Source organism: Megalops cyprinoides, chromosome 9, assembly GCF_013368585.1.
Source record: "Megalops cyprinoides isolate fMegCyp1 chromosome 9, fMegCyp1.pri, whole genome shotgun sequence".
NCBI classification, from domain to species: Eukaryota; Metazoa; Chordata; class Actinopteri; order Elopiformes; family Megalopidae; genus Megalops; species Megalops cyprinoides.
Window position 1 is genome coordinate 25,193,612 of NC_050591.1, and position 27,456 is coordinate 25,221,067.

The 27,456-nt window shown below is 44.4% G+C and overlaps 2 protein-coding genes across 4 annotated transcripts in view; both read right to left on the reverse strand.

Moving 5' to 3' along the window:
- The window catches only part of LOC118783257 (collagen alpha-1(XXVI) chain-like), a 33,844-nt gene extending 20,181 nt beyond the window's left edge, over positions 1-13,663 (reverse strand). For 2 of the 3 annotated variants that reach the window (XM_036537023.1, XM_036537022.1), the window contains exons 1-3: positions 13,430-13,663; positions 11,127-11,249; positions 8,872-8,975 (exon numbers count right to left, since the gene is read on the reverse strand). In XM_036537023.1, coding sequence (XP_036392916.1) covers positions 8,872-8,975; positions 11,127-11,249; positions 13,430-13,590 — 388 coding nt within the window. In that variant the 5' untranslated portion in view covers positions 13,591-13,663. The remainder of the gene's footprint in view (positions 1-8,871; positions 8,976-11,126; positions 11,250-13,429) is intronic. The other variant, XM_036537024.1, reaches the window with a different exon arrangement.
- Positions 13,664-16,153: 2,490 nt separating this feature from the next.
- Positions 16,154-26,963, reverse strand: LOC118783690 (matrix metalloproteinase-28-like). Its single transcript, XM_036537642.1, has 8 exons — positions 26,901-26,963; positions 26,285-26,361; positions 24,525-24,721; positions 21,471-21,692; positions 20,938-21,183; positions 18,207-18,353; positions 17,386-17,553; positions 16,154-16,875 (listed from the first exon to the last, which is right to left on the reverse strand). The coding sequence occupies exons 1-8, from the start codon at positions 26,961-26,963 to the stop codon at positions 16,481-16,483; spliced, it is 1,515 nt and encodes a 504-aa protein (XP_036393535.1). The 3' UTR covers positions 16,154-16,480.
- Between the last annotated feature and the right edge of the window lie 493 nt (positions 26,964-27,456).

The following is a 27,456-nucleotide window of genomic DNA, read 5'->3' on the forward strand; positions in this document are numbered from 1 at the left end:
CCGAATGTTTTCTTAAATAAACAGAGCACCAAGGGCTTCTGGGATCTGAGAGGGGCGATGCCCAGATCGGCGCGGAGGTGAACGGGAGCGAGCGGGGGGGCGGGAGGCAGAGAGGTGAGGAGAGGAGAGGAGAGGACGAGGGTGACTGATTGATTTAGCATGCCTGCGGAGACCGTGGGGTCTCTGGACGTGGGCCAAACCAAATCTAACACATCTCGCTGGGGATGAAGAGCGAAGCCAGGATGTCCGAGACAGAGGGCTACAGTCAGGGCAGCCTGAAGGGCTGGCTCAGTCCCTGTGCTGCTAGATTACAGGGGACTTACAGAGGATTTCGTATGAGGAGAAGGCGGAGCACCAGCCCCATGAGTCAACGCTCCCTGAAGAACTCTGAAGGATTTTGTCTCTCTGAGATCGAGAACACTCTCCATTATGTCAAAAAGAGCATACCATGGAGAGCCTCTTCCAAACGCTGAGGCAGAGCCTTTTGTTTCCCTCAGCCCCTCGGCGGGCAATGAAAACCGAGATTTACACAATCCTGAGCAGTTACCAAATGGTTTCCATCATCCCATCTTTTCAGATAATGCTAAACGAGGACCGAGTGGAGGCCATGACTGTAAATACTCATAGACCTCTGTTGTTCTCGTATGAAATATTAATCTTCAGCATCCTGGACCACGGCCAAACGAAACCCTCAGACTCAGGGTCTGGTGTTACGGGGCTGATTTATGGCTTTATAATGGGAGTATCCTCTCCCTGCAGCCTCAAGCTGCTGCATCCCGTGACCCCTTCTTCATTAAATGCCTTCTCTATGATTAAAGAGTTTGCGCGAGCGCCAGCTGCGTCACACATCAACTTCAGTAACGCTCTGCTCTCGCGCATCTGGGGTCGCCTATTAACCGCTTTGCGGAAACACGCGAAAAACAGCGGCCTCGTCTGCCGCACCGGTGGCAGATGTAATTAAAGTCTCATCACGGCGAAGCAGAGAGAGGTCCTACAGGAGGGAGGCTGTCAGCCGCAATAAAAATGACTCACGCGGCCCCTGCGATGGAGCGCTCCCACAGTCCTCGCAGCCGTGCCAGCCTGGCCTAACTCTGATTAGAGGTGAATGCCGGTGGTTGTCTGACGGGAACACAGCGGAGCCCCGCCCGCAGGCTCACGAGGAGCTGTCTGCCCGTCTCCGAGCGCCCAACGGCCCTCACTATGCCAGACGGGTCATGTGCGCGGAGCTGACCCCCCGCCGACGAGCTCCCCGTGTCTGGCTGGGTAACGGGAGATGACCAGCTGGGAATGGGAAAAGCGGAGCCGTCTGCAGAAAGCTGTAAGAGGAGAAGACCTGACGATGAGGAGGAGAAGGAAAAGCAGAGCGGTGAGGAGAGCGGCCCGTCTCATCTGGAAGCCATTAGGCGTGTGAGTCCGGGAGGATGGGGGAGCCCTCCTGCTCTGCTCCCAGAGCCCACAGAGGTGTGCACCTCAGGGTGATGCCAGCTGACAGCTCCACAAGCAGCATTCTGTGCAGTGCACTCACTCACAAACACAAACACACACTCTACCAACACACTCCCACACAAACACACACTCTACCGACACACTCCCACACAAACACACACTCTACCGACACACTCCCACACAAACACACACTCTACCGACACACTCCCACACAAACACACACTCCACCAGCACACTCCCACACAAACACACACTCTACCAGCACAATCCCACACAAACACACACTCCACCAGCACACTCCCACACAAACACACACTCCACCAGCACACTCCCACACAAACACACACTCTACCAACACACTCCCACACAAACACACACTCCACCAGCACACTCCCACACAAACACACACTCCACCAGCACACTCCCACACAAACACACACTCTACCAACACACTCACTCTCACACACACACACACAGACTTCACCAGCGCATTCACTACACACTTTCACATATACCTGCAACAGCATATTGCATACTCACACACTCTTACACCACGCCAACAGTACATGCTTCCTCACGTTCACACACACTCACAGTCACACACGCTGAGTCAACAATACACACCAACACTACATTTTCACTCACACACACACTACACATACACACACTCATGTTGGTGCACACACTTAAACACACGCCCAACACACATGCATGCACCACACACAAATACTACATGTATATTCACATTCACACACATGCACTGCACAAACACTATATAGCACTCATATACTGCATCGGTGCATTCACACACACGCGTGCGCGCGCACACGCACACACACGCACACGCACACGCACACGCACACACACACGCACACACACACACACACACGCACACACACACACACACTGCACCAGCATTACACAGCCCTGCGTGCATGCGGTGTCTGGTATATCACCAGTGCAATGTGGTCACGTTCATTAGCAGGGCTCTCTTTCCCACAGCCCAGCAGAGTCTGGGGCAGACAGGGGAACAGCTGGGACCCGATGGGAATGGAAGCACTCTCATCATACACATCTGGACCCACTCCCTCTCTCTCTCACTCTGCACTGGGCTCAAAGGGTCACTCGGGGCACGTCTGAGCTCTCTCTTAGAGATTGCCCACCCATCCCCCAACTCTCCGCTTGGCAGGTCCAGTCCTTGGGGAGGAGGGCTAGGTCTGCCCTCACCATATGGATGTGATTTTCCAAACACTTTAACCATTTTGGAAATATCTGCATACACTCTTGCAAAGGTTAAGCAAACAAGAAAAATATGCCAATTTGTTTCCTTCATGCAAATACTCTGTATCGAGTCAGTTTCAGACCGAACTGAGAAAAAAAAGGAAAACAAAGGCATTAATTTCTCAAAGAAGTGGTATCAGTCATAGGAAAACTGGATTAGTTAAAGCCTGAAACATTTTTTCCCCCAATATAGCAGTGAAGGGTGAAAGAACTGATTAATGTGGAGTAAGATCAACACTGAAGCCCACTCTTCCATGAGCAAGAACAAGCTGCAGTGCAAAAGAGGTCAAATGCTGAGGTACAGATCTCCTCAACTGACAGACCTTTACCTCTCCACATCTCACAGGTCAATGTGTCTGGGAATGTTCTGTCATACATTCAGCCAAATAAAACAGACTCAGAACTGAATCAGTATCACTGATCAACCTGCTAAATAGGTTTTTACTGGACTTAAATACATTTTTCATCTCACAATTATGTGGAGACATTGATCAGACATGATGAATGCCACATGGTGTCTTGATTCATTCTAAAACGGGCAGACAAAACCTCAGGGGTCTGTTTTTTTTAGACAAATGTTTTTTGTCAAGATGTGCTCTTGTTGAAGGTCACTTTGCATGCGGTGGGGGGTTTTTGCTTATTAAAAATGACTCTCTGTGAACAGGTGTACCACCTGGTGACTTGCGATCAAACATGTCGGCGAGCACAGCATTTGGCGGAAACCCAGCTTATTTTTTCACTCCATTTAACACGTGACCTCACCTCCAAAAACAGAAGGGAAGAGGAGAAACAGCTGCTCACTGTTCCTGTTGCCTCTAATGAAGGTGTGCACATTATGACCTGTCCCCGATCTCATTAGAGGACAAATTTAAAACAGCATCTGAGAATACTAATACATTTCAATTGAAAAAAAAAGCACTAAAATGGATCCAGTGGATATCAGTCGCATCCCGCTCTCATAAATTCAGGCACTGCTTTTGGCAAAGGTATAACTGAACACGGAGAAGCTGACAGTGCATCAGCAGTGATCTCCCTGGGAAATGTCAACGCTCTGCACACAATCCCAAGGGAGGGAATTAAGATGATGTCCCCCCCCCCCCCGTTTCTTTGAGCCTGGCCCCAGATTTCTGCCAGCGCACCGGCCCTATCCATGAAACCCAAACCCCTGCCTGGGATAGGGGCTACCTCACAGAAAGGCAGACCACATCCCACGGGAGCTCTCACTGTCTAAATATTTGAAAAAACACAGAGATAAGTGTCTGTAGCCTGCAGACTATCAAAAATCACAGGCTGGTAACCCTTCCTCCCCTCTAAAACCATAACTTTTCCCTCCATTTGCTCCCATCATCCCTGTTTCTCACACACACAGACACGCACACACACACACACACACACACACGCACACACACACACACACACACACACACACACACATACACACACTTACATGCATTGCCTCACTGCATCAAAACCTTGTGCTGAAATGTGCAACAAGTGCACCAGGGAATGTGGTGAGATCTTGAGTACCACTGAAACAAAAGCTTATGAGGATCAGCCATGTTGAGAAATCCATGGCATTGTTTTGCTCTCTCTGGGAAGGGCCAACAGGGGACAGCACACACTTTGCATCAGAGAGAGAAGGGAAGACTGATCACACCACAAAGCCCGGACAGGAACACCCCTTCCACTAGGCACAGACATCCATACACTGTCACTATCTGTGGTCACACTGGGCAAAGGGAATGCAGCCTGACTCTAGCGCTGGATCAAGCAGCTGTGAAACGAAGGACAGGAAGCCCTCAGATGTTCTGAAATTGTAGGAAGAGGGAAAACTTCTTTCAGGGCCTTATCATGCAAATCCCTCCACGGCCAGAGAACAAAAGGGCGCAGAGGTTGTTAAGGTTGTTAACGCACACATTCCAGTTAAATCTGTGACAGACCTGATCTCGGCTGGCCTGGGACAACTCCCCATACCTCCACACACCTGCTGCCACTCAAAGAACAACAAACGTAGTGAGCTTCCCTCTCACAGGCATACAAACCTACAGAGCGTTAATTAAATAACTTCATTAACATCAAAAAAGTTAAGATGAAGCTGAAGTAGCTGAATTCTTTTCAGTGACACTGATCTGTCCTATCCTGGACTAGACTTTGAGAATCCTCCTTTTTTCAAAGCATGCATGGCCGTCCGTATGGCCTAATAATGGCCTTAGCTGAAACAATCAAAAACATTCCCAGCATTGTAATCGAAGTTGTTATGCTCCTGTGGCCACTAGGGATCTTTCAAGTGGAAAACATTTACTTTGAGTAAACTATGGCTAGAGAAGGACAAATAGATGAGTCAGCAAATCCCAGCTGCTCGAGCATAGTTAGTAATAGTTAAAGATCTTGTTTTGGTTGCTTGGGTACACCATGTGAAATTAGTATTGGAATTGTGGCGATTGTTAATGCTCTTTCAACCCAAACTACAGCACTCATAATTCAAGTGCCTCTAACGGCCAGTTTCACTTGCAGTCCACTTGAAATACTACTAAATTCCAGTTCCAGTCAACTCAATTTATTTCCACAAGGAATTTCAATTCATTCTCATTCCTCTGAGAACTGCAAACACAAAATCATAATCATGAATATGAGGGTAATGGCACAAACCGAGCTGCAAGCGATGAAGGCAGCGTCTCATCTGAAAGCCCTTTCAGGAAACTCACTGAGGCATGGCAAAACCTGTTAATAAAATGACCTATTACAGCCAGGCTGCTCATTCTTCTCGCAAATGTAACTTAACTTTGAGCAGAAAAACCTCTTCTGGGACTCAGAGCGTGACTGGGAGCTTACAGGACAGCGCCGGACATGAAAGGCACATTTCACATAAAGAGCGGCTCACACCTGATGGAAAACCACGCTGTTGTCACGTGTTAGCTGGACAATGTGGTCAGCTTGTGGAGCAGACTGCTACGTCAGCTCAGGTCTTTTATAGTTCCTCACTTGTATGTTAAAGCAGCAGGTCCACTGGAGGACTTCCAGAACAGCCCACACAGCACAGTACACTCCAGGGCACACCAGTGACTGCACTCAGTTACCCTGCTCCTTATAGTTACTTTATATTACATGTATTTAGCAGACACTCTTATCCAGAGCAACTTCCAGCACAATAGAACATAAGTGTATCCATTCAAGTTAGATGAGCAACAGTGTCAGACCAGGCTGCACACACTGCCATTCTCAGGGTCTAAATATGACACGAGCCTCACCAGCTGTCTCCATCAACCGCCGTGCACCACGAAAGCAGATGTTCACCAACTGCTGCAGACAGTTGGCCCGGCTTCAGCACTGACAGCCTGTCCTTTGTCGGCTCACCACGGTTATTGCGCGCAGCGACTGACTCGAAGCCTGGGGAATGGTGTGCTTATGGCCGGGGGTAACCGTGTGACGAACACCAAAGGAGGAGGCTCTGGACGGCACGGTGCCCAAAGCCTGAAATAACAATATTTCGCTGGTTCGGATTAAGACAACATCACCATTAATGAATGCAGCTTCAAAGAGCAAAGAGCAAGGGGAGCACCCCCTGTTCCTCAGTGATCTCATTCCTTTTTCTTAGAAACAAAGGGGGTCTGGCTGGGAACACTGTGGCACCATAACTCAGAGACGGCCTGAAGTCACAGAGTGGCCGGTCAGTGCCCTATCATGCTTGTTTGTACATAACAGACGCCAATGGCACTGTAAGATGGCACCTGCTGGGGGGATCTATGCGCTTAGAAAGACATGTTGAGGGGAATTACTGAGAAATACAGAAAATGTCCTCAGAGCAAAATTTTGCTTATCAGCTCAAGGACAGCATTTTAGGCAAATCAACAAAAGAATCAAGGAGTGCGGATGCACACAGTTACTGAGTAATTGAAAAACAGTTTGGATAAAAAATATTTTTAAACTCAAAAATGACCATGCCAAACACCTATGCAGCTCTGCTGCTTATATTATCTTAAGCAGTCAGTATATCATCTGCATATAGGGACAGCAGTGTGATGTAGTGGTAAGGAGCAGGGCTTGTAACCAAAACGTTGCTGGTTCGATTCCCCACTAGGGCACTACTGTTGTACCCTTGGGCAAGACACTTAACCCACAATCGCCTCAGTAAATATCCAGCTGTATAAATGGATAAAATTGTAACCTACCATATGTAAGCTACTCTGGACAAGAGCATCTGCTAAATGACTGCAATGTCATGTAACGTAATGTAATCAGCCTAGTACATAAGCCAGCCTCTGGACTCTTCCCAGCATATGACTCTGCACTATAGCAGAGTATGAAGGGTCTGAGACTGAGCTGAACGTGTCTCCCTGAGACACTCTGTGCTTATGAAAGAGGAGGAACGGAAAGGAGGAGGAGGGATGGAGGAATGAGCGTGCGTTGCTGGATGGGTTCAGAGGAAAGCTGTGGAGGGGGTGTACTTGCATTAAGAACAGATGGAGTGGATGACCTCTACTTTTCCTGAAATCTAAAGCAAGCACAGGCCCCCCAGTATTAGAAAGAGGGCAGAGGGTCAGCGTGCTGAGGGCTGACCCCAGTTTAGATTTGTTTACTCTCCAGCTGAGGGAAACACTGCCTGAGGTGTTCGGTTGCTGAGTCTGCATCATCGAGATACCCTCTGTGTGTGTGTTTGTGTGTGCGCGTGTGTGTGCGTGTGTGTCCAGAACAGGACATCCGTAAAAGTAACACGAATGAAATGATTATACCATTTGATAACATTGTAACATTACCTATTTATAAACTGAACTGTCTGCAGTTTTGTTAGTTTAGTGATGAGAGGGAAGGGAATGACCACCACCAGTCCTGCTTGGAAAAAAATCATCTGCAGTCACCTTGCCAACTCACCTGTGATCGGTCAGATGCTAGTGTAAAACAGGTAGTGCATCATGCCATGTTCCTGTGAGCAACAAGAATTCCATTGTGCCCACCTCATAAGATATCTTGGTGGCACACAACTTTTGTCCACTGTGAGTGAATGGCTGAAGAATGTGCGTAGGCTTCATCTGGATGCAAGGCAACATAAATTTGTTGGTCCTGAGATAAACCTCAGTTGTGCTCACACTACAGCCCACAATGGCAAAACATTTTCGTTTAAATAAACACAAGTCTGGGGAACCCAATATTCAATTTTCCTTCGTCCATGTCACTCTATCTTCATCCTTTAATAGAAAAATCTGGACTCTTGGTTTTGTGCTGTGTCTTGGTTTTGATATGAACATGCCTTCCAAATTCTGTGTTCTCGGCAGAACAACACTGTGGTTCCTCTGTTTCCATAGAGAGACTTGGATACCTGGACCGTCCACATGTAAGACAAGTGCTAAGAGTGAATAAATTACCATTATTTAAAACCCAGAATTGTCACAATGTTGCATTTGTAGAAATTGCAAAAAAATAATTTGGCAGTTGTTTTAATGCACTACTGCCAATGGCAAACTGTTATCATTTCCTGATTTTGGCAACTACTTATTATACAAAGCCAAACTGGTCATTGGTTGAACCTGAGACAGAACTGATAAATGTACCTTTACAAAATACTCCAAACACAAGTGGAAGCAAACTTTTACAATTTCAGAAGACGTTGACATGACAGGAGAGTTAAGTAAGTGCTATTGGATGTTCCTTTAAAATGTCTGTGAAAGATTTGTGAGTTACATGTTTTATTAGCTATGACAGTGCCAGTTAAGAAAAACAGCTTCCTCTTTGCCCATCGCCTTGTATGAATGTGGTGCGGAGGGAATTGATGTTATACTATCTAGGAATGTAGTTTATTTTAGAACAGGACAAGTAAATATGTAAATAAGTAAATATGTTTCTTCTAGGAATGGCTTCTGGGATTGCAACACAACATTCAATCCCTAGACCTTTTCCCTCAGTCAGCCCACATCCAGGATTTAGCAGATGACCCACACAAATAAGCCTCTGGCCAACAGAATAAGTTTGGAAAGGACCATTGCATGTACCTCTGGAATGTTTTCATGCAGTGGCTTGTGAGGACAAACCCAATATTATGGTGAAAAGCAGAGTTATTATCATTATTATAATTACTATTGTTTTTGGAATTGTGTGTGTGTGTGTGTGTGTGTGTGTATCTTAACTGATTCCTGTCAGTCCTGTGCTTACCCTCACTGCAGTTGTCACCAAGGAACCCGGGACAGCACCGCCACTCCAGCGCTGTCACCTGCCGGTAGGCCACCCTGAAGGTGGGCCTGACAATGGTCCTGTAACTGACACAGAGGGCAACATTACACATGGGGCCACATTACACATGAGCAGCATTACACACGGGCAGTGCTACATGGATGGTCCATGCAGTAGATTTTTGCAATGAAGGAACAGGAAGGGATATATTAGTGCAACCAGAGTGACGTATTAATTATACTAGCCCACTTAGCTGACTATATACAAAGGAACAAACTAGAAAACACAGAACTATAAATACATAAAAGACAACAAAAAACTGGTTCAGAAATCAATTAGCTCGGTCTACCTTGCTGTATTCACATCCACCTACTGCCAAAAACTGACAGACAATTGCCAACTGAAACACACTTGCAGAATCTCATTGGAAGGAACAATCCATTTTAAATGAAATAGCAATTATATACAAAAACAAAATAAATCACAGTATAGCCTCAAAACAAAGTCATGGTTTCCCAAATACATTCTATGATCAATTATGAATATACTGTAATACACACACAGCAAATACAGGCTAATATTTCCATCTGATACTTTCCCCTGCCTGTAATCCTACACTGTCCTGATCCACAGTTCAAGAAAGTTATGCAAAGTAACAATAGCTGGTTTGTCTCCTTTTGCTTAGAACTTGGTTGCGCTAGCTAAAAACAAAATATGTGCATTTTGACAACAATAAAATGCATTTTCTCTCCACAGCCCTCACATGCATAAAAATGTGGAAGATAGTGTGGACCACACTTGCAATCATGTGTAACTTCAACATTCTTTGTTGTTAGAAACGCTGCTTGAAGTTAAGATAAAACTAGGAAATTACCTAGTACTGCCTGCTAGTGGTCTAGACCATGGACCAGAAAATGATAAAACCAATTGGCCATCCCTAGATTGTTTCATATTAATAAAATCTGGACTATAATATAGCTGTTTTTGCTCTAGAGTCCTTTCTTACAGAGACATTAAAGATCTAACATATCAATGTTAAATGAGTATGCAAAGAAAAAAAATGTCGGGTCTTTTCAAATGTCGTTTTCCTCATCGATGTGTACCCAAAGGAGGCATACCTGAACCTGTTAAATGAAAATAAAACTGCAGGGCTTACATCTCCATACTTGACAAATGAGGACACGCTGCAAGAGTGGAAGATGCATATCTGTGTGAATGGAACAGAGGGTGTTGGATGTCTGCAGAAAATGAATCCATTTGGGTGGACCTAGAGGAAATCTGCACTCCAAACCCTTGAAATAAGGCTGCGGTCACTATAGCATATTTGGTCCCGTAATGTGTCTCATTGGGATTGTCATTAAACTGTGACTTGAAGGAGAAACAAGTGTTCGTTTAAACACTCAGCTTTCCCAGCTCTTACTCCCCCTGTGATTTTACTGGAAATGACCATAAATTCAGGGTGTAGGATGCAGGTCTTATCAGAGATGTGGCCTGAAGTTTGGCAGGAGACAGACATGCTTTGAAGTTTGCGCCATTCTACCCTCTGAAGTCATTTTCCAACTAGCTACTTCCTCACTCCCATGAACTCAAGTAGTCATTCTTGCTATGAAACACTCTAATGTCTCCAGGTGTCTCCAATATGTTCTTTGTGAATCTGGACTGAAACTTTAAGATTATTCCAGAAATTTGGGCTGCAGTGTGATGTAGTGGTAAGGAGTAGGGCTCATAACCAGCTGAGCTGGGCCACTGCTGTTGTACCCTTGATCAAGGTACTTAACCCACAATTACCTCTGTAAATATCCAGCTATTGAAATGGATAGCATGTAAAATTGTAACTGACACTATTTGTCTGGAGGAGAGTGTCTGCTAAATCACAATAATTTCAAGTCATGTAAATTTTCCACATAACCTTTGAACATATTCATTCATATTACAAGTCAAAGGCAAATTTTCCAGAAATCAAACAACAATATGCCCAACAGCAACAGGTATGCATCATGCAATCTGCAACCAGTATGGTGACAATGAATTCAAAAAACAGCACCAGAAAAACTGAGCTTTAAGCGTTACACCTATTGGGAAAGTCCCGAGAACCCCAAATGCCCCCTTCTCATTTTAATGGAAATGCAAAGGTGACTTCTTTTTTCACATCATGTTTGGGCGGTGACAGAGTGTCTCAGTGATGGGGGTAGAGGTGTGGAGAAGGGGAAGTGATGGGGGTCAGTGCCTCTGTGTACCTGATGAGGTTGGAGCATGGCCCGGGCCAGCGGCAGCTCTGAAACATCCTCTGCACCAACGTCTCTGTTCCATTGTGCACCTGGCAGGAGACGATCTTCGACACCGTGTACTGACACCAGTTCCTGCCAGAAATGACCACAAGGAGGCACATTATATCAACAGTCATCCTTCACTTCCTCATGATGCATTGGGGACACATGGTGTTTGTGTCTCACCTTACCCTCAACTTTAATGGGATCATATGTGTGAGGACCCTTCAAATTATTGTGCCACTTCTTTTGGGCTCTCTAACTTTTTTTTTTCTCCATCCAGCAGTTGTCATATTGCTTCATAATATCGGTGTTTGATTTAGTTGATAGGTCATCATTCAATGGTATATTTCTCAATGAACCTTTCATCGATAAGTTAACGTGGCTGTCTACACCAACATGAAGTTTCCAGGGACTCGGTCAAACCATAGCACTTATGATCATCATGACACATTTATTAGACCTTTCCCTTGCAATGGAAAAAGTATGGTTTTATGGCAACCCAGTAACCCATGCTCCACAGCCTAGTTTAGGGTGCTGATGCTGAATTTTACAGACCTTGTCTGCTTGACTGCTGCATGCATAGTTGTTCAGTAAAGATTTGGTAAACAGGGAGCCATCCAAAGGACTTGTTTCATGAGATCTTCAAAAGACCTAAAGCTAAGCTTTTTTTCCTGGTGCCAAATTCCACACATTCCGGTGTGATCTGCATGTGAAGTGGGATTCAGCGTGTGGCTGAGACCCCTACGAAGGACCTTGAAACTCAGCAGATAAGAGAAGTGTTGTGGGAGGTTGAGCATCTCATGGGGCTGTGGGGTGTCACAGACGGGCTGATTTTGATTGATAACACATGATTTGTTTGGTTTCTTCAGTGTGGGATGTAATATTTAATAGCACTGCGCTGCAATATTTAATAGTGCTGCACTTCCAGCTTCGTATCACTGAAAAGGTTTTAGTGGAATTTCATAGACCCAGATTCCAATGTAAATGACTCATATGTGCATATGTGCTGGACAACATATTGTTATTTTATGGTGAGACACTCTACAATCAGCATAAACCCTGGAAACTATCTTGGTTTGACTGACTGCAATTACTGGTCATGTGAAACTCCATTACAAGCTAGAAAAGAAAAGTCCAAGCCATTTATCCAGTCTATTACTTCACTATTGATATTCACAAGCTGACCACTTCCATTGCAGTACCGGCAGTCTCATAAAGGAGAGAATGTGGTATCAATTAATCTCCTGGAGGTTTACAGTTCAATGTGCATTTTGTGTGATACTAAGGTACAGCAGCTACTGGGTTAATGAGGCTTGTGAGGACTGGACAAGCAAACTTTAACTGGGGTGGAGATGCACACAAGTAGTTCTAACTTGAGTATATGAATAATCATTTTTAAAAATTAGATGTGACAGAAGAAAATAAATAAAAATTGCATTTAAAGGTTACTCTAGGCCCAGATAAACAACAACATTCTGAGCATTCTGAAATTCTTAAATGTCCCTGACTTTACAGCTACATCTGTCGGTGGCATCTTCTGAAGTGGTCTTTCTGATTGTTATGTTAGGTCTGAGTTAAGAGGGCAGGAGCTGGAGCAGAACAGAAGCTTATTTCACACAGATGAAACAAATGATATGACACAAATCCCAGAATGCAAGGGCGATTTCAGTTGGTAATTTTGGGTTTACTCAGGAAGGACAAATCCCTGCAGTGCAATATGGTAAATTATAGATTTATCCTTGCCCTTGACGAGCTCACCTGAATTAACAGAATAAAAACTCTGAATAAACCTGAATAAATGTAGTACATGGTTCTGGGATCCATTAAACCATCTGTACGAACAGTCACTGAATCAGTCTGTGTCAACCACACGAACGTCACCCTACAAGACCTTATCCTCAGATCTCACCCCCTCACAGATGCCTGCGCATGGGGTTCTTAAATGTTGGCAACGTTCTCTTTCGAATGGCATCCTAACAAATTCATCTACAGCTTCAGTCTCTAATATATGTTGACTGCACATAGCTTTGTAAATGTATGCGAAGCGTGGAAGAAACAGCTACAAACGTGCGTTCAAGGAAACTTTCGTCCCAGTTATTTCCGAACTAAATGAGTTACAGCCACAATTGCCCTCCACACACGCCTTTTAAACCTCCTTTTCATTTCCGACTATATTAGAGAATAATACATCTTGAATAAAATTAAGTGGAGACAAGCGAGGCACCGTTTGTGGCACCGCTTCAGGTGCATCTTCCGGAGCCTATACGTACCTGCGATACGTGTTGGCGCTGACCGGGGGTCCCGTGCTTTGTTCAGAGTTGATATGCTGCACTGTCACCCCCGGAAACTGGTAAAGAAACCCTGTTCTGCTCGACAGACAGGGCGAAAACATCCAGATGCACAGAAGGTAGAAGAATCTTGTCATTCTCATTGGTGGTCCGACAGTTGCCTCCTCCAGTGTTGGTAGTTGAGCGATGACAACACGCTGTAAATTATCTTTAAAAATCGATAGCGTCCCTCAACAGTGCGCTAAGGAATATATGTACTGTCGGCAATTAAAGCTCTCGTTGCAAAACTGGTGTTAATGAGTTCCACATACTGTCAACTAGTAGATATAGCTAATCTCACGCACAAGATTCCTTTCACACGCTCTCCTTTGACTATTCTGCGTGACAACAGAGCGCTTGACTCTCACCTCGGCAGGAGGGATTTAAATGTCTCGAATGTCTTGAAGCGCGCGTTAAAACGCACTGAAGTTTGGAGAGGGAACAGGGATGGATTTTCAGTTGCGAGAGGGCGCACGTTTCTCACTGGCAGCGGTCTCTCGAGGGAGGTGAAACCGGCTGTACATAATCCTATGGAAAAAAAGGTATTTCGAGGTTTTCGAGATTTTCAAACTGACCTTTGAACCTGTGTGAAAATACATCTTCATTCCGGAAAAGCCCAATCATAAAACAAGAGAGAGATTAGATCTTTAAATAAATCGGTTTCAATAACAGGTTTGCTGGTTGTCAGAATTTTAACGGGAAACTCCCTATGATGAGTTATACTGGTTAGCTTTGACGCATTTCACAGAGAAATATGGTGGGAAAATTACTTGATTTACCTTCCACACGGGAGGAGAAAGGGTCAAGAGGAGGTGCAGAGGTGTCACATTTATTTAGGAATATGCCACACCCTCGGTCAACGTGTGTCAACCACGACTTGGAAAAAATAAAAAGACTTCTCTGAAAATGTACGAAGATTCGAGTTGTCATATTATAGATTTTTAATTCGCCCGGCCAGGTGAAAGTAATAAGAAATCAATCTATGGGTTACATGGAGATAGCGTGTATTATTTTAAACACTAGGGGGCATCGTTGTACTGATGAAAAGAAATCGCGTAATAGCGCAGCATATGATAATCTTTGTTTTATAAGGGTGTGGAATAGAAAATTGATCAGGATTATCTGAGTTGAAGTTATAAATATATTTGTAATACTAAGAATTACAATTCATATCGGTGTTGGATGAAATGTTTCCTGATGCAACCCTCCTTGTCAAATTAAAGTGAAACTCTTTCAAAAAAGGATTCTGATGAGAACTATACAGATGGGATGTCAGAATCTTGCAAAACGGATCATTACTAAACATTACGACATGTGTAGAAAATGTATTTGATGGCAGTGTGACAGTGCTGTCACTACAGTTGAGTATGCACTCTGACTGCCATACCAACAAGCCTGGCTCTTTGGCATCCCGGTCAAAGTTGCATATTTGGTACCCTGTAGACCCGGGTTCAAGGCCAGGTGGGGTGACTGCTCTCGCCCTTTGCTACAAGTGGTGTCAGCAGTGGGATGGCTTGCCGTGAGGCCATCGGAGGCGTGCCCAGTGTGTGAGGGACCCCCAGGTTAGGTTGACCCCGGTGTGAGGGACCCTAGAGATGGGTGAAGCACTGGTGAGTGGGGCACCCTGGGATGGGAGAAGTACAGTGGGGGATGAATGAGGGATGCCTTGGTGCATGAAGTGCATGGGTGCGCTTCCCAAAAAGGAGGGCAATGTGACAGAGTGCTGTCACTACGGTTGAGTATGCACTCTGACTGCCATACCAATGAGCCTGGCTCTTTGGTGTCGCGGTCAAAGTTACATGTTTGGTACCCTGTAAACCCGGGTTCAAGGCCGGGTGGGGTGACTCTCGCCCTTTGCTACAGGCAGTAATAGTCTTGGTTCATAGTTCCTGAAAAATATTTCACAACATATGTAGATCCAATGAGCAGAAAAATGGTTCTACATTACACAAGAATTTTGTTGCACAAAAATCATGTCTTGTGGCTGTTTGGGATGTAGCTGGGTGTGGCCAGGCATCAAGAGCCATTAGAGGCAGTTGTTTTACATGCACAGTCTAAGCCCAACAAATTTACCAAATGTGAGATGACAGAATATATCCTTTGAGAAACCAATGATGTGTACTTGGATGGTCATGTCAGGTCTGGCCTGGGACCTAACGCAGAGGTATTTAACACATCTGTGACAAGTAAGTGTACAGCATTTTAGTATAATTACACAATGTTGTCAAGAGTAATCCAAAAATAACAGGAAGAAAACAGGGTCCACAAAATAGATGGAAACCAACAAGCTTTATGTCATCCAGCTTGCAGTCAGGAACACTAATCTCTTTTCACCTACTGGTTCAAGGGTTGATGTCTGATGTTGATGCTGTTCTTTGCCATCTTCAGAGGCTCCACTAGCAACACCGCTAGCCCCTTTATCTTAACTATTTCCACCAGATTAACTAATGTTTCAGTCTTATTTCCTATTGCCAATTTCATTGCATGTAGCATGGTTTTGGTGTGTTTTTGCATTTTAAAATGCATTTGACACATCTTTTACAAAGTTAGAACACACACACTTAAGTTACTCATGAGAAATGTTACTCAAGTCCATATTTTAAACACATTTCTTTTATAGGAGTAACATCACTTGCTTTTTAAGGTCACCGTTGCCAGTGCAGGAGATACAGAACTTAATTCAGTGTAAAACCAAGGATCATATGAAATGTTTTCTTAAACATGGGCAATATTCTTGAGTAAAACTACTGTATGTGGCAATGTTTTGGTGCAGCTCCCATTAATAATAAAAATATGTGGAAAAACACAGAATAGCAGTCACATTTGTATGATTGTTGAGGAATCTGAACACTTGTTGTGAGGTACTGAGTCTTAAGAAATTACAACACACACCCTGGATTTGGTGAGGACAGTCTGAGCACTGAGGCCCAGCCTGTCAGATTGCACATACTGTCTCCTCTCCCCTCTGTTCAAAGTCGAAGCTCCCCCTGGGGGTCAGAGGATGTCATTGCTCCCGTGGGTTCTCCGGCAACCGGTCCACTCTAGCTCTTGGGCCCACTTTCCACCCCTGGTCACCCGCACCTTCCTGGGGTCAAACCTCCAGAAGTGCTGCTGTCTGAAGAAGTAGAAGCGACCGTCAGACCAGCGCAGAGCACCGTTGGTCCCGCGGGGTACCCCCTTCCAGTCGGCCAGCCCGCGTGGATAGTAGGGCTCCAGCTGCAGGGCTCCCAAGTTCAGCACAAAGTAGCGTGAGCCCTTCAGCAGGACCATATGTCCGAGGGGGGCATAGAAGAAGGCGCAGTCTGGGTGTCGGGGAAGGCCCATTTCGCTGCTCTTCTTCGGGAAGCTGGGATCCAGGCTGCTGCCCGAGTATCGCCACACCTGTCTGCCTGTGAGGAGAGATGCAGGGCATTGTGGGATGGTGCCATAGGAAACCTCAATGGCCCTTCACAGGATTTTCCACAGAAACACACCACAGTACAGCAATGGCCTGCAATCCTCCCGCAGCTGTATTCTCAGATTCAGATTCATTCTTTATTGTCCCGTGGGGAAATTTGTTTTCACAGTCTGTACCACAACAAGAAACATTCAACATGAGAAACATTCAACATAACAGACCAAAAAATTCAGCATAACAACCCTAACAGTTAGCACAGAGACAGTACAGCAACTATAGCAACACTGCTATCTTCTGCACAGGTTATTCTGGTCATGGAACACCTTACTCCACTGTTTAGATACCAACAAAGACTAAAATGTTAATATAAAAGCTTTATCTTTGATGCTAAAAGACTAAGCACAATATTTTTGATAAAACTTTCATATACAGTGGTAACACATTATGTAGGTGGGGTACGTGCACCCATAAAATGGAGACTTTTGATTATTGTGCACAGTACCTTTGAAAAAGTAAAACTTGCTGTCCACTGGGGAGAAAGCAGCCGCATCAACAGCCAGTGGGAGGTGTGGCCAGCGGTACTGGAGAGGACGAGGTGCACTCACATTACCCCCCTTAGACACTGTCCAGAACAGACCCCCCCGGATTACCAGGACTGTGTTGTTCTGGTCTGAAAAACAAACACATGTACTGATGGCATTGTTCTTCACCTTGTCATCCTCCCCCTAAGGTGACTGGATTCCTTTTTTCGCATGCACTGTAGTAAGCTACACTCCCCTCAAAGGTAGACCTGCAAATATGCAACAGCTGGAATGCCCTTTTGTCATGCCAAAGCAACGTATACTGTATTTAATGCAATCACAATTCCTGATGCAAATGTGTTTTCACTTTTATCTTTCTATGCAAAATATTTAACAGGCCAGATTAATGCTAAGAATATCCCGCTACACAGAAACAATTTACTGTTTTGATTCAATCCAACATCAATTACATGTGCAAGAAACTGCAAAGGAGACACATTGAGAACCGCAATTTAGAAAAAAGGAATGTATTGGGAAACACCGGGGGGCGCTAGCCACTTTACATTATATTCTGAAACCCTGAAACTTGAAAATACATGTATTCTATGTAAACATATGTAAATGGTAATATGTATATGGTACGTGGCCCACAAAATAAATACATTAAAATAGGAATGAGTAAAATATTTAAAAATGTATTCATTCACAATAGTGACACAGGTCAAGGCCTAACAATGTTTGCCTCTTCAGTGATGACACAGCTTGGTGTTAGGGAATGTCTGAAGAAGGCTGCCAGTCCTACCCATTGTGATGGCATCAAAGAAGCCCTGGCAGTACTGAGGCTGGCCAGTAGGATTCTGCTTTACCCCCTCGGTCATCTCCCAATCCCGCAGGGCAGAGCTGAATACCTGGCCAGGTAACTGAACCAACTGACCACTAGCAGGCTTTCCTGTGGACACAAGAAATCACATAAAAGGAAAGGGTAGTAGCAATGATAAGTAACACTTGGGTTTGGAGGAGTTTGTAGAAGTATGCTATACATTTTAACATATCGCCAGCTTTCTTGTACGGTAGCCTTCTGTGGGGTTGAACTTGGTAACAATACTTGGATAGGAGACCTGCTGGGAAAACCAGATTGTGGCTGGAAGAAGTGATGGTGGGCCAGTACAGGCACTCTTACCCCAAATGAACCCAATGTGCTTGTGCGGGAGTAAGGGTAATATGCTATAGTGTTCTTGGATAAGATGATAAACTACAGTATTGACTTGGTGTGGACATTAACGATCTCATGAGTTTCTATATTTGACCACCTGGATCATACCATGGCATGAGAACCGAATGGTGATGGTCTTTACCAGTTGGTTCACTGATTCACTGTTACTTCTCAGAGGTAAAGAGGGAGATCAGTAAGAAATCACTGTGGATTTAGAAGTCAACACTGCTGATAACAACCTTATACACAACCATTGAACAAAAATATTTCTCCTAAAATGGACATTAAGTGGCTAGTATCATTGTTGCATTTGCAACAGTCAGTGGCACAAACATAAACAGAGCTTATCCTTAAATGGACATGGAGTGGTTAGTACTGATATAGCAATTGAATTCTCAGTGGACCATTACTCTAAACAAGCAAAGGTAAGACAGTGCAGGAAGTCTGAAACGAGAAAAAATTCAAATTCATTTCACCTCCACTTCACACCTAGGTATTTGGCTTTATAAAAAGACTTTGCCATTCCCTCACAAGAATCCACTAAACTAAATATAGCTATCAATAGATAGCTTGGAAATAAATCTGTGAGGAAAAAAAATGATTCACTGAACTACGTCAGACAGGACAATGCTTCCTCTGATAAGGCTTAAATGTTGCACACCCACTTTGTTTGTCTAAGGCTGAGCAAACATTTGTCTTAGCAGCAGATACAATCGGGATCCCCAGGGAGAGGAGCAGGAATCGGGCTGTGGGATTCTCATATTGCTGGTAACTGCGTGCGGGTGTTTGTGTTTGACACCGTAGGGGGCTACACAGTGTGAGCGCACAGAAACAGGGGAGTCCATGACGAAAACGAAAGCGTTGGCTCTGGCTGTGAGAGCTTCTCTTCGGGCTCTAGTGTTCTTTGGCTTGAGGGCTGCAGTCTTACAGGCAAAGCTGAATGATTCACATCTGAGCTGTGGGGGTTTGACAAGGTAGCGAGCTGGAGAGGAGGCACTCAGGTCAGGCAGGCATCTGGTACTCATTGCTCAAGATTGCTGACGCTTACGTTTTGGCTGTCTCGGACACTCGGCACAATGCTTTCCCACTGTGATACTGTATGTGGCAAGTCATCTCAGCATTGGTGCAATGTGTGAGGTTTTCCGTACAGTCTCTCATCACCAAAATGCTGGGACAGAGATCCCGTGGTTCCACAGACACAAAGTCACTGCAGAGATGGCAATGACATGTTTGTGTGTGTGTAAGTCAGGAACTCTCACGTCAGTGTACCAGAAGTCTACACCAAGATCAACATGTCGCTCCTATCTTAATGTCTCTTCACAGCCAAGAGTCTCTGCATCCCAACAGTGGTTTGGCACTTGAGCCAGCACTTTCATTCTGGCTGTTGTGAGAAAGGCTCTTACTGATTTTTTTTCATGTACATTTCTTCAAGCTTATTAATAAAGTTTATAAAGTTGCACATTGCACATTCAGACTGGAAGCAACTAACTGCCATTTCAAACATACACCCTGTCTTAAGGTCTATGTCATGATTTTAAAGACCATGCCATAGATAACCTACTAAAACTCTTCTCCTGCCACTGTTTGAGTACCTTTTTCCAAAATTTACTGTTAATTTCTGCACTGTGCTGGATCATTTGTTTCCCAGTTCTTAAGGGCTGTACTGCACTGAGATGTAATACTATATATTATATGTCGAACAACAAGTAATGTGGTGTAAAACTACTCCACTGCAAACACAATAATACACAAAAATTTTATGGTAAATTTTAAGGTAAACAGTATGTGGCTTTTGGCTTTTGACTGTGTTACCTACTGTCTGGAATGTGTGAACAAACTGCTACCCATTTGTTCTACTGGGGACAAAAAAATTTTTCAAGGCGCTGCTGTCAGAGTTGTCACTGGCAGTTACATTCCTTGATTTGACACATCACAGACTTCTTCTTGTTCTTTTTTTCCCCCCGGTGATGTTTTGACTCTGTGGGCCTCAAGACATGACTTGCAAACATTTCACCGTGTGTTTCTCTGCACAGTTATAATCTAATACATCTAATACGAAGAAGTTTCATCATACTCCAAGTTTAACTCATAATTATGTGATTCCATTACTTCATTTGTACCTTTAGTTTCACCATTTTGTGTTCCTTGTTAAATATATACTCACTTACCTGTATGCCATGTATAATATTTGTGGCTTAGTGCAACATTATCCACTTTGTGCAGTAGTGTCCTTACACTGATTTACTACAGTGTCTAGCATCTGCAGGAGCGTGAATTGCAGGATATTTCCCAGAATCCTCAGACGTGGTGAGGTCATTACCATAAAGCATCTGCACAGCGGTGATGTCGTCCCAGCTCAGCACCAGCGCCTTGCCCAGCTTCTTGTAGTAGGGCGACATGAGGGCATGGCGAACGGGCGAGTGCTCCAGCCCCAGCGTGTGGCCGATCTCATGCGCCGTCACCATAAACAGGTTGTGCCCCTTGTGGCCGTTCAGCGTCCATCGCTCTGCAATGTCAAAGTGGGCCTCGCCTCGACGTGGGAAAAATGCATGCGCCAGGGCTCCCCCTGCAGGTAGAGACATGGTACACAAGATATCAGCCAATCATTCGCAACCATTGACAGCCAAGGGTCATCCAATTGCTCTGTACTCCATTGAGGCAGTACATGCTGAGATGTATATTGATAGCAGGAATAATTGTCCTCCAACACAACAACCTATAGGACATATTAAAGACAAAATTAAAAGTCCACAACATACTGTTCTGTTAGTGCTACATGTATAAAAAACATGGTCTAATAAAGGAAGAGGTTAATGAGCAGGGAGTCATGCAGGCCTTTGCATTAGTCTCTACCTGGGCCATCAAAAGCGTTCCCTGTGCCATCATTGTGCTCCCCGTCAAAGAAGGCCAGCCGGATATCAGTGGGTCCTTGGGTTACCTCCTGGAAGACCAGAGCAGAAACGTTGCTCCACAGCTGGAAGGCAGCACGCACTGCCAGCTTCACTGACCCCTGGGAGAGGTGACGTGGCCAGTTCATGATTCTGTACGTCAGGTGACGCTTGGACCACTTCTCACCTACAGAAATACACAGGCGAAAGAGAGAGAGGGAGAGAGAAAACAAAAAATTACTTCCCCATGTGGCATAAACTTTAATGCAATACCTGTAATAAAGAATATGCAGAATTATTTGTATGCCACCAAGGAGAGGATAACATGTCTCAGAGTTCTTGAGGGAGTTTCTTAACACCACACATATCTCATATCAGAGGAGGCTACAGCAGTTTACGGTTATTTTATACAAGAAACCAGCCTCAATTTATTATGGATGCACACCACAGGTGCTCCCTTGATGGGGCTGGCAAAATAATAGGCTACAGCGTCTAAGAAGACTCCAGTAAACACAGCTGTGCTGGTAAACAATTTGTTTTAACATGTACCTGTGGTTGCCTGACATAATTATATGCCTCTCAAACATCAAAATCGCACGTCTGTCAAAAGCAACTTGCATGCAGAGCCTATTTAAAGACTATAATCCCTAGAGTTCCATAGAGAGTATTACATGGTGTAACAACCCACACATCCCTATAACAAATTCAGCCGCACGACACTAAACAAAGAACTGCAGCGGGAAGCAGATGCGTTATGCAGGGTGTGCTGGAGCCGAGTCTGAGACACAGCAGCTGTCAAAGGCAGAGGAGATCAGATGTCCATTAAGTCATGTCTGAAGTGGGCAGACGCTGGGTAGTGATCAGAGACAATTTGAATCCAAACACTAACAGCCAGAGCCATGAGCAGGAGCAAGGACTAAGAGGTAGGGGGGAGTGTCTCAGGGGTATTGACAGGGATGTTTAGCGCCTCCCTTTAGCCTGTAGATGGGTTTGCAGCAGCTCTGAGCCACAGTGGCAGCATGGTGGGAACTGTAACTGAGGTGGATGGGGCTCTAGGGCTTCACTTGACACAACGCTATCTGAGTGCCCTATGATAAAAGTCACAATACAGAGGATGCCTTGTTTGCCCAACTCCTCGAAGCAGGAGGGATTCCCATGATCTAGTGTTAAACATTGTGCAAGACTAAAGGGGCTTCCACAGGGAAGACCCAAAAGTAGCATTATGCTGAGTGATGAAGGCATTCCACAACTTCCCTTATGGAAATAATTAGAAGTTCAGCTAGGAATGTGGGGAAAATCTCTATCTAAAACTCCAGGAAGTCCCCTAGACCCAACACAGATATTGTTACTGATCCAGAAAAAGCACAATGTTGGGTTTGGGTTTTCCCCTTAAAAAAGAACACTTCAGAATTTCAAGTCAAGCAGGATTTTACCATACATTTCAGGCTGAGACAAAGGCTAAAGGTTGAGTGAATGTAGTGTGTTGCAACTAAAGACTCAGTCCATTCTGCTGGCCAGATTTGCTCAGTTCATTTGTCACTGAGGTAAACCTGTCTCCATTCCTGCAACCCACAGAAAGACACCATTCAGGGGCAAGTTCACACACACATCACTCCTGGCCATATGGACCACACAGCTCTCACTGCTTATCTATGACAAGGGTGATGGAATGTAGCTGTTGTAAAAAAAGCGTGGACCATGGCCGAATTTATAAGTTCCTAAACTGCAAGGGAAATTCTTCAGCGATAAGAGCAAGTATTGTTGTGTGTTGATTATGGTAAGGTTCATGTTTGTTGCATCAGAGCTGCACGGGAATTCATAAGAAAACATTAAACTACTCAAATGCAAAATCAGCGCATACATACTTACATCATACATCTACATACAGTCACCCCTAGATAGGAATGGTGCCACTCACTGCTGTTCCAGCCGGACAGAGGAAACTGGAGAATGTTAAATGATTCTGACATTACAGACAAAAGCTCCCCTCATATCTACTAGCCACCAGATATGTTTTACACACAGACAACAGAAGGCAAATGTCAGGTGGTGACTTGAAGCTGGGAAACAGTATTATGGCTGCATTCCAGGAGTGTTAGCAAATCCTTCCTTCGGCCTAGTGGCGTGTACAGCCTTCACTATACAACTCACTACAAGGCTAATAATTAAACATGCAGTACATGGATTACCACTCACAATTATTTGCATTATGGCAAGTATATCAGGCAAATAGTAATTGTTTTAAAAGGGTTGTAACAGGTACATTTAGCCATTTACCATCACTGCGGACAGTCCTGTTTAGCAAAATGGCCCGGAGTGGTAACTGGCTCTGAGAGATGTACCTCTGAATCATCCAAGACAGCAATAAACATTACTTGGCAAAGACCCTACAGGAGGAGACCTCGGGGTGCAGTATTGAATGTCCTCAGACAGTCTGTGTTCAGTAATTACACCTCTTACGCTATTAGTCATTGTTTTTTACAAGTTGAAACACCCTCTTCAGGGTCACTCGGCACGATGCCCGGTACTGATTTGCACAGAAAAAAAATGTTGCTGTCATTGGACACTTATTTATTGGCCTTTTTATTTTGCCTCCAGATTACACGGCTGAGTGGTTAAGTCCTTGTCCTCCCATCACTGTACCTATTCAATCTTTACATGTCTTCACTGCTGTTTTCCATCTGTTCCATTCCCAGAGAGCACTGAACTCTGAGATTGATTGCTTAGGGCTCCCATCACTGTACCTATTCAATCTCTACATATGTTCACTGCTGTTTTCCAGCTGTTCCATTCCTACATAGTATTGAACTCTGGGATTGATTGCTTTGGGCTTAGGGCCTGAATAGTGTTATGTTCGTACTCACTGGTCTGGGAGTGTTTTTAGCCTGGTCTGACACTGTTGCTCATTCAAAATGAATGGATATACTTATGCTCTATCGTGCTGGAGGTCACTCTGGGTAAGAGCATTTTGCTAAATGAATGTAATGTAATGTATGTAATGCTACGCCTCTGTCCTGACCTGGCTGGCTGTAGCGCTTGCTGCGTCGGTGGTGGCTGCCAGCTGCCAGGTCACCGGTGACGATGGCTCGGACCCTCTGGGCCCAGGTGTTGTGGCTCCGTCCGTCCTTCACCCCACACCTGGGAGCGGCCATCTGCTGCAGTGTGGAGCTGTCCAGCCGTCCCGTGATGGGCAGGTGCGACAGCCACTGGAACTTCCTGAGAAATGACAGTCACATCTGCCTGACACACCAGTCACATCTGCCTGACACACCAGTCACATCTGCCTGACACACAGCTTTAGGGAGAGTTATACAGTACCAGTCAAAAGTTTGGACACACCTGATTAAAATAATGAGAAACAAGCATTCAAAGACATTTTGATTTAGAAAATGTATGCTTAAATGCTTGAAATTTGTTTCTTAGACAAATATAAATACTTATGTTGACACCAATATATGACTTTTTTTTTTAAAAAAAGCATTAATTAAAAAAAAATATTTGGAGCTACTTTGAAGGATCTAGAGTATAAGACAGTGTTAAACAAATCAAAACTTTTTAGTCACTGTGCAATTCCATTTGTGTTATTTCATAGTTTTTATGTCTATACTGTCATTTTAAAACGTGTAAAATAGTAAAAATAAAGGAAAACCCCTCTATCAGTAGGTGTATCCAAACTTTTGACTGGTACTGTATATATTCAGTACACCCAAATCATTTTGTCTTATGCAACTATCATTCATACCGTGCTACAGCAAATCCATTCAGAGATTGATATGGTCCCACTGTATGGGTGGAGCTGGAAAGAGGATTTTCACAGGAGGGAAGCAGAAGGTTCTTGGTGGTGCTTGACAGAGGGGAGAGTTCCCATGGTATCATGCCATAGTCTGCCCATATCCAACCCAAACCCCTGGGGGCTAAGATCTCTGTAACTCCCTAAAAACCACAGCAATGGAGCTGACCCAGCCAAACTGCATCACTTCCATCGGTCAGCATTTTGGCAAGTGTAAACATCACCATAAATCATAGTCTTGAGATTACTGTTCTGGCCAAGAAAAATATTCTGATTCATTCTTTTATTGCTTTTGCCTATTATAGAAATGTTCAGTACACCTTCTGCAAGTGGAGGGGGGTGGCTATGATTGTAGTTTTGCTGCGTTTTCTTACAATTTCAGCATTAAAACTAAGAAATATTTATAAAAATTTCCCCGGTTGCATTGACAAAATACAAGGAAAAGCAAAGACCTTTATTAAAGCAGTGTTTGTTCATGGAAAACCTGTGCAAACAAAAATTGATAACCAATCCAAAACATCACAATCAACACGTCTCTTTCTATGCATCCTCCCTCTAGCCATGTGGAGTATCGCAGTGGGAGAGACTGGTGGTTCCACAAAAACCTTGGCTAAAGTGAGGAAAGCTGAACCTGGACTACTGCAAACCTCCCTTAGGAAATGGGATAAACCCTATAGTACTGCATTAGATAGTTTAAAATAATGGATAAAAGAATTTAAATTCTTGTAACAGTTAACATTTTTCTGCTTAATTGTTAAGAGGATTGAGTAGATCTTGTGAAGAACAAGCCTCACTCCATTTCACCATTCAGGGACCTGCATTTGAGTTACAGAATGTGGTTGAGTCTACTGGCATACAGCATGTGATAATGGCCCAAAAAAACCAAGCCCAAAAACCCAAGCCAAGAATCCCCCTGCTGTGTTCCTATTAGAGTTCAGAGATCACAGATCTCACATTTTACTGAGGAGATTTACTACAGCTGACTGTACCTGACTGCTGAGGTGACTTCAGCTGAATTGTGTCTGTGGTCCTCCTGGTGCAGATACCCATACTTCTCTAGAAAACCCTAAAATGGACAGAACAGCTGTTAATCCTACACCCCAGCATCACCAAGCATCATTGAACAAGACCACACACATAGTCAGGCCTGAGCATTATCCTCTTTTTCCACTAGAAATGCTGTAAGTCGCTATACACCTTTAGAGAATATTAACTTTGCAATAAGTAGACTCCACTCTGCAGGCTGCTTACATAATCATGATATAAGGCAGTGCAGCTTGCCATTCTGCTCACAGCTATAGAATGTGAAAGGAATGAAAGTGCTTGGCACAGCACAAGGGGCCCTCAGGTGGCTGACATGCAGTATCCCTGGTAAGGGCAGCACATGCAAAGAGATCAAAGTTGTGAGTCAGAGGTGTGAGTGACCTAATTAGAACAGCGCATGGGGCAAGGTACAGCTAACGTGGTTGTAGAGCACTTTATAACAGCTAAAGACTTATGACACTCAGCTTCACTGAGGAGACACTGAGCTCTCTGCATAAAACAACCCTCTTAGGCAAGGCGCTTGGGGTCAGGCTTGTACTGAGCACTCTGCGGCTCACTTACTCCATCTGAAACAGGCTCATGTCCACAAACAGATCCGTGACACAAATGCATCAGAATCTCCATTTAGGACTGAGGTCTTCCAGGCAGCAGACAACACGTCAAGCTGATTATCGTGGTTCGGGAGATGCCCCGCTCCTCTTGCTGTCTCGACCGTACCATGGGAAGCTTCTGCAAGGTTCCTGTGTGCTGTGCAGTACAGCTGGAATGTGCTGGGGTATCAGCAGGGGGAACAATGACACTCTGAACCTTCTACAGTAACTGAGACGACCCAGCTGCTGCTGTAGCTAGAGGGGCACCCTCCACAGACCTGTACCAAGACACTGGCAATTCCACACAGAAACAAGGAAGTCTGTGTAACTGTATCCTTTCTTTAGAGATCTCCACCTGCTGGTGGGTGATGTATGGATTTTCATGGAAGATTTCATCAATGCTGGAGATATGGCAAATAATTACTGCCATTACATTCTGAGCATGTGTCAAAACAGTGATGGACACGGGGAAATGTGTTTAACAGTAAACATTAAATTCTTATCAGTTATCTGCAAAATGGTCATGA